Here is a 12,334-nt window from a genome sequence, read left to right on the forward strand (position 1 = left end):
AACAGGAGTCTCTATCTGAGGCCAGGCTGCAAGGAGAGGGGAACACATACAGCATATGGAGTTGGCAGGTAAGCGAGACCATCTCACGGCAATCACCCAGAAGGCTGAGACATTGACACCGCATGCTCACACAGCAACATGTTGCCACTGGCAACCGCGAGTGTGGCGACAGTGTCACAGCGCAAACCAAAGACCGTGACAAGTCTATTATTATTGTACAGCATTTCCATCCCTTTGGCCAAATTTTTGATGATCTCAGAAACCCCTTTAAAGGGATTGTTCAAGTGTTTTATGCTGAAGACCTGTCCTCAGGATCGGTGCGGGTCTGATTCCTTACACCGCCACCGATCAGCTGTTTAAAGGGTTATTCCCATCTGAGACATTGGGGGTATAGCCCTACGCTTAGAACGGAGCCTGCAAAGTCCCAGATGGCACATTGCGCATGCGCGGCCATCCTCCATTCATTCCAATGAGGGCGCCAAAAATAGCCAAGCGCTGGCTAGACTATTTCCGTCAGCCCCATAGACGTGAATGGAGGAGTGACCGCACCTGCGCCGTGCATCTCTCATTCATTTCAATGGGACTTTAGAAAATAGCTGAGCGTGTCACTAGGCTTTTTTCAAAGCTTTCATAGAAATCAGTGTAGGGTGACTGTACATGCACGTCGCACCATCCAGGACTTTGCGTGCTCTGTTCAAAGTATAGGTGCGGGTCCCAGAGGTGGGCATATTCTAGCCATATGCCCCTGATGTCTCAGATGGGAATAACCCTTTAAGGGCTCATGCACACAATCTATGTGACGTCCATGTTAAATCCGTTTTTTTTTTTTTTGCAGATCTATTGTAACAATGCCTGTCCTTGTCCGCAAAATGGACAGGAATAGGACGAGTACTTTTTTTGGCGAAACGCACTTGCGGACCTATGGATACAGAATGCACACGGAGTCATTTCCGTTTTTTGCGGCCCCATTGAAATTGGTTCTGCATACGGGCCGCAAAAAAACAACGCAACGGGCACAGACCAAAAATACGTTCATGTGCATGAGCCCTAAGGAGGTGGCCTCTTCCTAGGCCATGTGATGTCATGTTCATCAGTCACGCAGCATAGGTGCAGCTCAGTCCCAATGAATGGGGCTGAGCTGCAATACCAAGCACAGCCACTACACAGTGTACGCCGCTGTGCGAGGAGGGCACGGCATCCTCAAACAGCTGATCGAGAGGGGTTTCAGGAGTTGGACCCCCGCTAATCTTATTGCTTACTTTTCCTGAATATAGGTCATCAATATGAAAATCACGGAGAAGTCCTTTAACTGTGCCCTATTTAGATGCCATATCCTCTACAGTCCCGTAAAAAATAGGGTCTGTAGTCAAGTATGGCCTCAAAATGCTATGTATTACAGTATTAATGTATTTTTCTTGGCGACAGTAGGAGGAAAGGTCATAAATTGTTTTATTTAATCTGGAAAGCCTCCAGCATACATACATTTGCCTTCTGGATTCCACCGGTTAATTACAGCTAGCCATCGATTTGTGTATTTGCTCTTTTGTCTGACTGGATTTTCGTCTACAGCCAAGCAGTGCAACTATGGTGTTCATTAAACTTCTGAGATTTTAATTCGGAAAGAGAGCCTCCTTTATAGCATATTGACTTGGAAGCAGTAATAAGGCAGCGCTGCTCTCTGTTCTCCTTACAGATGCTGGCAGGTCCTCCCTGCCTTGTCAGCTTTGCAGATTTGTGTTGCTTTCAGTATCAAAAAGGACATTACTGACTTAATCAGAGACAGACAACCACCCTGAGGTCGTTCGCAGCTTCTCTGACTCTGGTGATAAAGAAAAAAAGTTAATTTGGCAATTATGAGGCTTAAAAAGTTTTATTGCATGAAAGAGACAGGCCGCTCTCTTCTTCACTCCGTATTAAGGCTGGTCGGACAAAGCACCAGACGTTCCTTGTAGGGATAGCAAGGAACGAAGTTGTCACCGACTCTCGACATTGAGAATTTGGTGACGGTTTTAGCATGATTAGTGTTTGGATCCATAGTATAGAGCAGTTTTTAGTGGAAAGAATAATCCAACCCATGGAATATTAGTCGGTGGAACATGTACAGGTGACCACTATTGAATCCATTAAGCCAAGGTGTGTGACCACTATTTAATTCATTTTTACAAAATGAAATGCATGGTACTAGGTTCTGGCAAAAACAAAAAAATGAAACACAGCCTTCAATATAGTTTTGGTTAAATAGTCACTGTACTTACAATTTCATTTAATAGAGAATGGTGTAATTATCAAATTTCTAAAGCACTTCATTTAAAAAATATGCCTGCATCCACCTGAAAAAAAGCAGTAAAGTCATGGCCACTAGGGGTCTCACTTCCACGTAACTTACAGTCAGGCAAGATCCGTCCCTAGTAACAGAGACTAAGAAGAAAGCTGAGAGGAAATGGGGGCGTGTCAGTTCTAGCTGAGATCCTGGACCTGATAAAAGAACTGCTTCTGAAGATATCAGGAGCCTCCTGCCTTTCTGTAAGTGTGATTTATCCCTCCTTATCTGTGCTGTGACCTCCGTAGCTGAAAACAAACATAGTGTGACGTAAGGGAAGGGACATCACAGCGGTACAGTGTTGGCAGATTCCCAGAAGGGATACATGCCCTGCTTCTAAATGAAATGCATCTAACTGCGCAGATGAAACTGAGAATAATATAGCTGAAAGAGACTTTAGGGAAGCCCAAAAAACCTATTTGTGGCATTTTGTGTATACGTTTTCTATACACTGTGAGCAGATTTTTTTTATTGCATACTTAAAACCTTATAACACAATTTTTTTATTCTATTATTCTTTGATATACACAGTAGAGTCGCATTATTATGACCACCGGCTAACCGGTGACTCAAAAAGGTCCTGGTAGGTCAACAGGTAGGTCAATACAGGTATCTGGAACCATGCTGACTGCAGTGCATCCCACAGGTGCTGGAGGGTGCGTATGGACGAAATATAGAGTGAACAGGACAATCAAAGTTGGGTTCAAGTGTGGAGAATTAGGTGGCCAGGGTACTACATGGAAGTCTTGTTCATGGTCTTCCAACCAATGTCTAACCTTGTTAGATGTCGAATTGTCATGCTGGAAGACAGAGGCGGACTGGGAACTAAAAGTGGCCCTGGAAAAAAAAAGTAAGAGTGGCCCCATGTTGCAGGTAGGTCCAAATTGACTGAAGGTGGGGCAAAATAATTAGGCAGGGCGACCATAATGCAGAGCAATATACTGCCCCAGCTGAACCAAATACCACAGTGCAGCACAAAATACTACCACATTATTCAAATTTATCGCTGTCCTGAAGATCAATATGTACCTGGCTGACTGCCATGAGGAGGGCTTGGGTGGCCCTCTTAAGCATCAGCCCACTGGGAAATTTCCCTGTAGGGTCTATGTCCAATCCACCTCTGCTGGAATATCCAATGCACTCCAGGGAAGACCGTTGGTATGTACATATGGGTTTATATATATCTTCAGGGGTTGATTAATTCTCAGGTCGGTTGAGAGTGCTTTCCACATGGATGAGTGGCCCAGAGAATGCCACAAAAACATTCCACAGACCATAACGCTGCCACCACCAGCTTGTGTTCTTCCAGCAGAAAACATGAATCAGGCGATGCAACTCCATTAGCAGAGGAGCAGTGACCATACGTCTGCTTCAGAGCCCCATATACAGTAGGGTTCGCTGAACTGTTGTTTTAGACACGTCTGGTAGCCTCTGGTTCATTTTGGAGGTTAGCTGCTCCACTCTTGTGTGTCGGTCTGCCCTTGTGCTCCTTTGTAGCCAATATTAACTTCTCACATCAATGGTTTGTGGTGCTCCGCAGATTCAGTGTTGCTTATTCACAATGGTGCCATTTGTCCACTCGCCATACACTTTCACCACAGCAGCAGGCGGAGAGTTCGCAAACTGCTACCGTTGGCCGGAAAGCCAATAATCATCCCTCTTTGCAGCTCTGATAAATCGCCCCTTTGACCCATGACAGCAACCAGGGATATGTGTGCAGACAGCCTATCTCACACCTTTTATATACCCACCAAGCCAGCTGACCACACGTGGCTTCCTTCGTGAACTACACGCTGCAGACGTTAAAAGTAGGAAGTGGTCATAATAAAGTGACTCAACTGTGTATAATCCAACATTGCATTCATATATTTGTCAAATGTGTACTTTGAGAAATTCCCGTTAGAGTTTATTATTTTACCGTTCTCGGTGTATGTGCCATGACTTCTCCTGTCTATTTGTGCTGATTACTGATGTAGTCATCTGTGGAGACACTATACGGTACTATTTGAAGTAAATTAATCCTACAAGGGAGTGCCCAGCAAGCCCTTTTACTTTACAAAGCAGCGGAGTGGTCTCTGCTGGGAGGCCGATCACTGTGTTATGCAAGTCTTTTTTTTTTCATCCTCCCTTAGGCCCAGTGATAGACTACCAGCATCGTTCACATCCATGATCTCTCAATCTACTAAAAAATACAGCCTGCCATAAAATCTAATGCTCACATTAATTATCTTTTATTTGTGTGCCCTTGTGAGTAATTAAAATCAATTTCTAGGAAACTATGTGTTTCCTCAGGCCCGTTCTTTCTCACAGTGTCCTGGCTGGTGGTTTTCAACTTAAGAGCTAAAGACATAGCCAATTATTTTCTCTTTCAGATCAGCTTTGGTGAGAACTCATGGCATTTACCGTCCCTTCTGATAACTTGCAATTATAATATTATATTAAAGTGAATATGTCTCCATTCTGACAAAACCGATGCTGCAGAATGAAGAGAAGGACAAAAGAATGATCATAGGGATATCTTTTTGTATTTTTGCTTTTCAACCATGATCACGTTTCCAGCATTGACCGTGCTTTCCCCCATGCAAAGGTAAATCTGCAGTGGTCAAAGCCAGCATCATAAATATGAACCAACTCGATGGGCAATGTTGCTATGGCAGTTCATGGCCGCCGCTGTCCTGTGCACATAGGCGCCGGCTTCCTGTGAGTAAATTAGTGCTTTTATTCATTGTACCTCTGTCTTCAGTACTGCTAGGGTTAACCTCTCTGTGAGCTGCTGCATAGCTATTTCCAATTGCTAATCAGCTGCTCCTGTTTCCTTTAGTCCTTGTCTGTGCAGTGATCTGAATTTGGTCTTTCTCTAGCTAGCATCTGTATAAGAGACTTTATCTGCTTGCCTGCCTGTGTACCTGACCTGTGCCTGTTTATTGTACTGATCCTGTGCTGCCTGCCTTCACCTTTGGATTGTTTCACAGATTTGCAAAACCTCTGCTAGCCCTGACCTTTTTAGTGTCTGTTCCCCGTGGGTCAGCAACAACTCTGAGACTATTCCAAGAGGTAGCTGTGTGGTGGCTCCCCTGCAGCAAAGTCCAGATCCTTGTATAGGGGTTAAAGGGTGAACACCAGGGGACTGCTAGGATAATGACCTTAGGTCTAACTCAAAGTCAAACTAGTTGGTTGGCACAGTAGTTCTGCAACCATTTCCTTAACAAGCAACAACTCTAACCTGACCGGCCTGTTTTAGTAAAAAGTTACAGATGTGTTCTTCTTTAACTTTCGTCTTGGTCGACACATCATTAGAAGAGCGTTGTGAAATAACTACCTTTGGGGAAAAAAATTATTTCACAATGCTCTTTCAGGATTTTCTTTATGCTACCCAGTGGTTGTGGTGTGAGTGGGAATTTGCTAGCATGTCACAATAATGTATTGAGTTTTTAAGTATGGAAAGTTTTTAAGAAGACCATTTTGAGAAGATAATGTATCATCAGTTTTCACTCTAAAGAGGTTCTCCGGGTTTACATATTGATGTCTTATCGGTGGAGTACGACTTCTGCATGTTTCCCTAATATACTGGTATTTTAGTTGTGTATAACGTGTATTAACAGGAGAAAAATAATCCCCGGGACTCACCAAAAATCTTTGTGATAAATTTTATTGGAAGGTTCTTATGTTCAGTAAGTATGTTCATGCTGATTAAAGCGCTCTCATCAAGGAGAGATAGTACCCCCCAAATCCGGACTTGGCCTCTCACCCAGTTAAGCCAGTAGTCTCTGCACTGCACTGATGAGGGGCCATCACCCCGAAACAGCTGTCTGCAGATGAGTTGCTGGCTTATTTATTATCCAAGTCATGTCTCAAGACCTATTTAAAGGGTCAAATATTGCCGTATAGGATAGCTGCCTTACATCTGGTGCCATCAGAGGCAGAGCTTGTTGCATGTTCAGTAAGACGCAGGATAAAGGCACAGCATTCAGCCTCAAGCTGTTTCGTGTCCATGACACTTTCTCAAAGCCTTGAGACGGGACTGTTCCTTACACACTGTGCACCTCTTATACACCTTGACAATCAAAGTAATAGCTGTTACTGCTCGTACATTCTACATACATATAACAGTACGGTGATGTTCTTGCTTTCTCTTTTTAGAACTGACCAGTTGGGCATGTTTGGGAAAAAGGAATTTGATCTTTTGGCTCCCATTGTTGACAGCTTTAGCCTTATGACCTACGACTATTCAAACCCACAGAGGTGAGTAGTAAAATACAAATAGTTCATATATAATTAATATTTCATAAGTAGCTCGTAAATACTTTATATCACATCTGCAAACATATGACTAGAGAAAGTCATAATGGGGTTAACACTTCTCACACTTCTCATGTTCATATGTGCCCGCATTGCTGAGAAAAAAATGAAGTTTTAATATATGCAAATGAGCCTCTAGGAGCAACGAGGGCATTACCGTTACACCTCGAGGCTCTGCTCTCTCTGCAACTGCTGCGCCCTTTTCACTTTAATTGACATGTCCAGGCAGTGTAATTGTGGTCATGCCTGGCCCTGACTTCCCCTAAAGTCTCGCTCTGCGCTGTGCACTTCAGTAGCTGTCACAGGTGCAGTACAAGAAAAAGGTTCACCAGCGTTTCCCTTCTGTACTGTCGGCCTCTTCCCTGTACTGTGCCTGTGCTGGATACTGAAGCACATGGTGCAGTGTGAGAATTTAGTCAGAGCCAGGCGTGATCACGTTTTCTCTGCCTGGTTCTGTCAATCAAAGCGCCGAGAGCACATCAGTTGCAGAGCCTCTAGGTGTAATTATAACGCCCCCGTTGCTCCTAGAGGCAAATTTGCATAATATACATAATTCTCAGCAATGTGGACACATATAAACATGGGACCAACACAGATGCCTTCAGCTGCCAAGTGCACATGTAACAGGTCAGCCAGTGTCATAGGTACAAATCTACTGACAGACGCCCTGTTAGAGCATTTTTGTTAGAGCAGTTTGTGGATTTCCAGAAGAGAACATGCGGTGGCTGAATATAAAGATGTGTACATCTTTGTGGCGGTGAGGGGCAGTTCGGGTAGAGTTCTTGGATAGTCGTCCATGTTTGGGAACTCGCCATGCAAGGAAAGTAGACAAGGTGTTATGGAGAGTGGAGGGGGCGTCCTCATTGACTATGGCTCCTATTGAGCCCTGGACATGTTGGTTATGTAACACTAGCTGTGGCCGGTGTATGGTGTTCATGGTAGGATCCAGATAACCATCTCTTTGCTAGGGGGTTGGGGGACACAACTAATGGCTATGTATGTCATTTCCATCTATTATTGTAATGCTATTTGTGATACTCGAGTTCCTATTGTTTGTACAATTTTTAAATAATGTTTAATGAAAATTATCTGATTAAAAACAAAATGCTCGGTGGCGGCGGCGCCATCTTGCTGGCAGCAGGCACCCACACACTCGCCTAACTCCAAGGGCGCGAAAACGATGCGGTGCTTGCCGGAGGCCGCTTTTGCATCTGAGTCGCAGACGATCACACCTTGGCTGGGGGCCCTCATCAGTGACAGCAAGTGAGACCTGAGATCCGACGTTGTTGGGAGCGGGAGGATCAGAGGGGATACGCAGCGCTGCAGAAGTTGGTAATAATCAAGATGGCGGCGAGGTGAACAGAGACAAGATCACGGTCTACATTGATAGCGCTCTGGCCCCACAAGACCTGTGTTCACAAGGTAAATACACTGCCTTCACCCACAAGACAAATAATACCATATAAAGAGACTCCCAGTCGGGAAAGCAGGAGTTGAATACAGACTCCTCTGCAAAGGGACAGCAGCCTTCTGTGGTATTGCATATAACCCCTACAACCCACAAAAGAGAGGTTAGCAAGGAGAGCCTAGACAAGATAGAGCTACAAGTCAGCTTGAATCTACACACTAGGATCACCACTCCATTGTACGATTACTGGAGCCTCTCCTTTGACCCCTTTATGCCACTATTTTGAGAAAAAATAAAAGGCCTCTCAATATAAAAAGTCTCTCATACAGACCATCACAATCTTCAGCTTCAGTCTAATTGTCTCTGATTATCAAGCAGAAAATGGAGATTTAACAATTACCAGACCAGACCAAAACCTACAGACTCAACCAGGGACATAATATGTAAATTCCTAAAGTTCACCCAAGAAGAGCCTGTATTGAAGAAAGCCAATGAAAGCTCCAACATTGATTATGAAGGAGCTACCATACTAATATTTCAAGACCTGGCCCCCGCTACACTAAATAAGAGACGCATACTCAAGCCACTGACTTACCTCCTGAGGCACAAACGTATTGCATTCAGATGGCTTTTCCCCTTCGGGATGATGATTTCCTGGAAAGATAAAAAGCTAATAATCAGATGCCACAAAGACCTTCCGGACATCTTCGCAGCTCTTGAGATTGAAGATTTAGATATCCCGGACTGGTCGATAACTAAAGATGTCTACATCCCTTCTGAGATCTTGCCTCCAACCCCATGGGAGATGGTCACCTATGAAAAAACCCAGCGATCAAGGAAGGAATCACTTCTGAAGGAGAATGAGGGACTCTGAGTACTAAATATTCTATCCTTGATAATAAAATATGTCAAGTTAGAAGGTCGCCCTAGCAGCTTTCTCCATTTGGACGCCTCTCTCCTTGCTAGATTGGTTGTCTGAAACACCACAGAGGTTTAATCTAGTTTTTAGATCCTCTGAGCAGTTTGAGAGAGAGACGTTCATGTAGACAAACTATAGAATGAAAATTCAGATTCTGTTTGAAACTTCTCTCTCAGTAATAGTAGATTATTTTCGGCTTTTAGTATGTTCTCTCCTTTTGCATGTACATGTGTTGTTGCTGTTCACAATTTTCAAATGTTCTTCAACTTCCTCCCCTCACACCAACAGGTCTCGGTGTAAGAACCTAGTTTGGTTCTCCCAGGAGAATAGAGTTCTCAGTTTTGTTGTTCCCATATGGAGGAAGATTGTAATACTGTTTTATGTTTCTATCATAATTATCTCCTATTTTTCAGTACCTATACTCATCCCTTTTTCCCCCTGAAAGAGTTTTACTACGCGTCCCATTTTATGGTAGGATACTAAGCTTAAAGAGGACCTTTCACTAGATTAAAAAATCTAAACTAAGTATACAGACATGTAGAGCGGCGCCCAGGGATCCCCCTGCACTTACTGTTATACCTGGGCGCCGCTCCGTTCTCCCGGTATAGCCTCCGGTAGCTTCACATGTTAGACTCCACCCTGGGGAACCTGCCGGCGTCTCTTTCTCCCATGCTGTAGCGCTGGCCAATCGCAGCGCTCAGCTCATAGCCTGAGAGAAAAAAAAACCTCTCAGGCTATGAGCTGAGCGCTGCCATTGGCCAGCGCTACATCATGGGAGAAAGAGATGTTGGCAGGTTCCCCTGGGTGGAGCCTAACATGTGAAGATACCGGAGGCTATACCGGGAGAACGGAGCGGCGCCCAGGTATAACAGTAAGTGCAGGGGGATCCCTGGGCGCCGCTCTACATGTCTGTATACTTAGTTTAGATTTTTTAATCTAGTGAAAGGTCCTCTTTAAACACCCTACTCAAACCACACACACATAATGACTAGTCTCAGATTGGTAACATACATCAGAGGCCTAAAATTCCCTTCCAAAAGGAATCAGGTTCTCCGTCACTTTCTTGAAAATGCACAAATAGTTCTCATTCAAGAAACACATTTTAAGCATGTTAAAACGCCAGACCTATCCCAATCATCATACAATATATGGTACCATAGTACATCAACCTACTCAAATAGACTAAGGGTTAGCATAGGTCTACACAAACATGTTTCCTTTACAGAGAAATAAATTAAAATTGATGAAGAAGGCAGATTCCTTTTTATCAAGGGCTATATAGATTCTAAATTATATACATTTGTGAACCTCTATGCCCCAAACATAGCCCAAAGATCCTGGTTTACCAAAGTGATGACAAAACTAGAAGACTTTAGAGAAGGTAAAACCATTGTAGCAGGGGACTTTAATGTCTCACTTGATCCATCAATAGACTCCTCCACGGGCAAATCGGCAATTCCATACAAAACCCTGTCATCCATAAAAAAACTGATGCACTGAAGCTTGGTACTAGATATATGGCGCTCTTTGCATCCAAATGTAAGAGACTACACACACTATTCAGCCCAACATAATTCTTACCACAGACTAGACTACGTATTCTTTCCTACTACACAACTACATTTGTGTACGGAGGCGCAAATAGGCACTATGGTATACTCAGATCATTTCCCAGTGTATGTGTCATTCACTACACCAAATCACCACCCTAAAGCGTATATTTGGAGGCTATATATAACATTACTACAAGTGCAAAGAAAAAAGTAAATGGGGAGTCTTAAAGAATTCTTCGCCCTTAATGAAACAGAGGGAATATCACCTCACCTTCTCTGGGAATCACACAAGTCTGTGATAAGAGGAGTATTTGTGTCAATTGCCTCACGCTTAAATAAGGTTAGGCAAGAGAAGATAAACTCTCTTTACAATAAAATTGCCGAAATAGAAGCAATACACAAACGCTCATTAGCGGACCAACATCTATCAGAACTGACAACTTTGAGGGAGGAGCTGAAAATTGTTCTGAATGTCCAGTCTGCTAAGCTATATCTTTCACTAAGACAAACCTTTTTTGCACATTGTAATAAAACAACTAAATTCATGATTGCTATGTGAAGACAACGCAGAAGGAAAGCTAGGATTTCTGCAATTAAAGATGAAGATAACTCTCTGCTAAAAGACGATATCGGAATTGCCAGAGCATTCCACGACTATTATTCTGCTTTGTATAACATTGACAAATCTGATTCAGAAACGATTAAAGTAAGAAAAGAAGCTCCTATAAACACCTTTTAGGAAGATATAGACATACCAGTTATTCTTCCGGAACAAGCCGCAAAACTCTGCAACCCCATTACAGCACAAGAATTATCCTCTGCCCTAAAATCTATGGCTAAAGGGAAAGCCCCAGGCCCTGACGGTCTACCACTACTTTACTATACCACCTTCAATGGCACACTTGCCCCATACCTACTAAAAGCTTACAATTCCTTGATACAAGGCTCCCCCTTCCTATCTCAAACATTGACTGCACACATCTCTTTAATTCATAAGCCTCAAAAAGACCCCACGCATTGCTCAAACTACCGTCCCATTTCTCTATTAAATTTAGATGTCAAGTTATTCGCAAAATTTTGGCATCGAGAATTAAACTACTCTTACGAAACATTATTCACCCAGATCAATGCGGATTCGTGCCTGGACGCGAAGGCAAAGACAATACCTATAAAGTAATAAATGTCATATCCCTAGCCAAAGCAAAAAACAAATCATTAACCCTATTAAGCACAGATGCAGAGAAGGCCTTTGATCGGGTGGTCTGACCCTTTGTCCGGAGCACTCTGTCAAAGTTTGGCTTCCCCTTACCCTTCATAAATGCGATCTTCTCAATGTATGTATCCCCAAGAGCCTATATAAAGGTCAATGACATATTCTCTCAAGCAGTTACAATCAAAAATGGAACTAGACAAGGGTGCCCTCTTTCGCCAATATTGTTTATCCTGACCTTAGAACCCTTTCTACAAAAAATAAGACAGTCAAATAGGATAAGAGGCCTAATTCACCGAGACATAGAGATCAAACAAGCAGCATACGCTGATGATCTTCTTTTAATGATCTCTAACCCAAAACAAGCTTTCCCGACACTAATACAATACTTCAATTCATTTGGATACATATCAAATTACAAAATAAACCCCTAGAAATCACAAGCATTGGGAATAAATATCCCTACAAGCGTAATAAACGAACTGAAAGCTAGTACTTCTTTCTCTTGGTCCCCGAACTCCATAAAATTCTTGGGCATAAATATCGTCTGCAATTTAGAATGCTTACATGAATTAAATTTCACACCAATTCTAAAACAAATTCCAGAGCTATTAAATTCCTGGTC

At 43.1% G+C, this 12,334-nt stretch overlaps 1 protein-coding gene across 1 annotated transcript in view; it reads left to right on the forward strand.

The window, feature by feature from the left end:
- The window catches only part of CHID1 (chitinase domain containing 1), a 504,441-nt gene that overhangs the window by 211,666 nt on the left and 280,441 nt on the right, over positions 1-12,334 (forward strand). Inside the window, exon 9 of the mRNA XM_040410433.1 lies at positions 6,461-6,562. Coding sequence (XP_040266367.1) covers positions 6,461-6,562 — 102 coding nt within the window. The remainder of the gene's footprint in view (positions 1-6,460; positions 6,563-12,334) is intronic.

This window comes from Bufo bufo, chromosome 10, assembly GCF_905171765.1.
Source record: "Bufo bufo chromosome 10, aBufBuf1.1, whole genome shotgun sequence".
NCBI classification, from domain to species: Eukaryota; Metazoa; Chordata; class Amphibia; order Anura; family Bufonidae; genus Bufo; species Bufo bufo.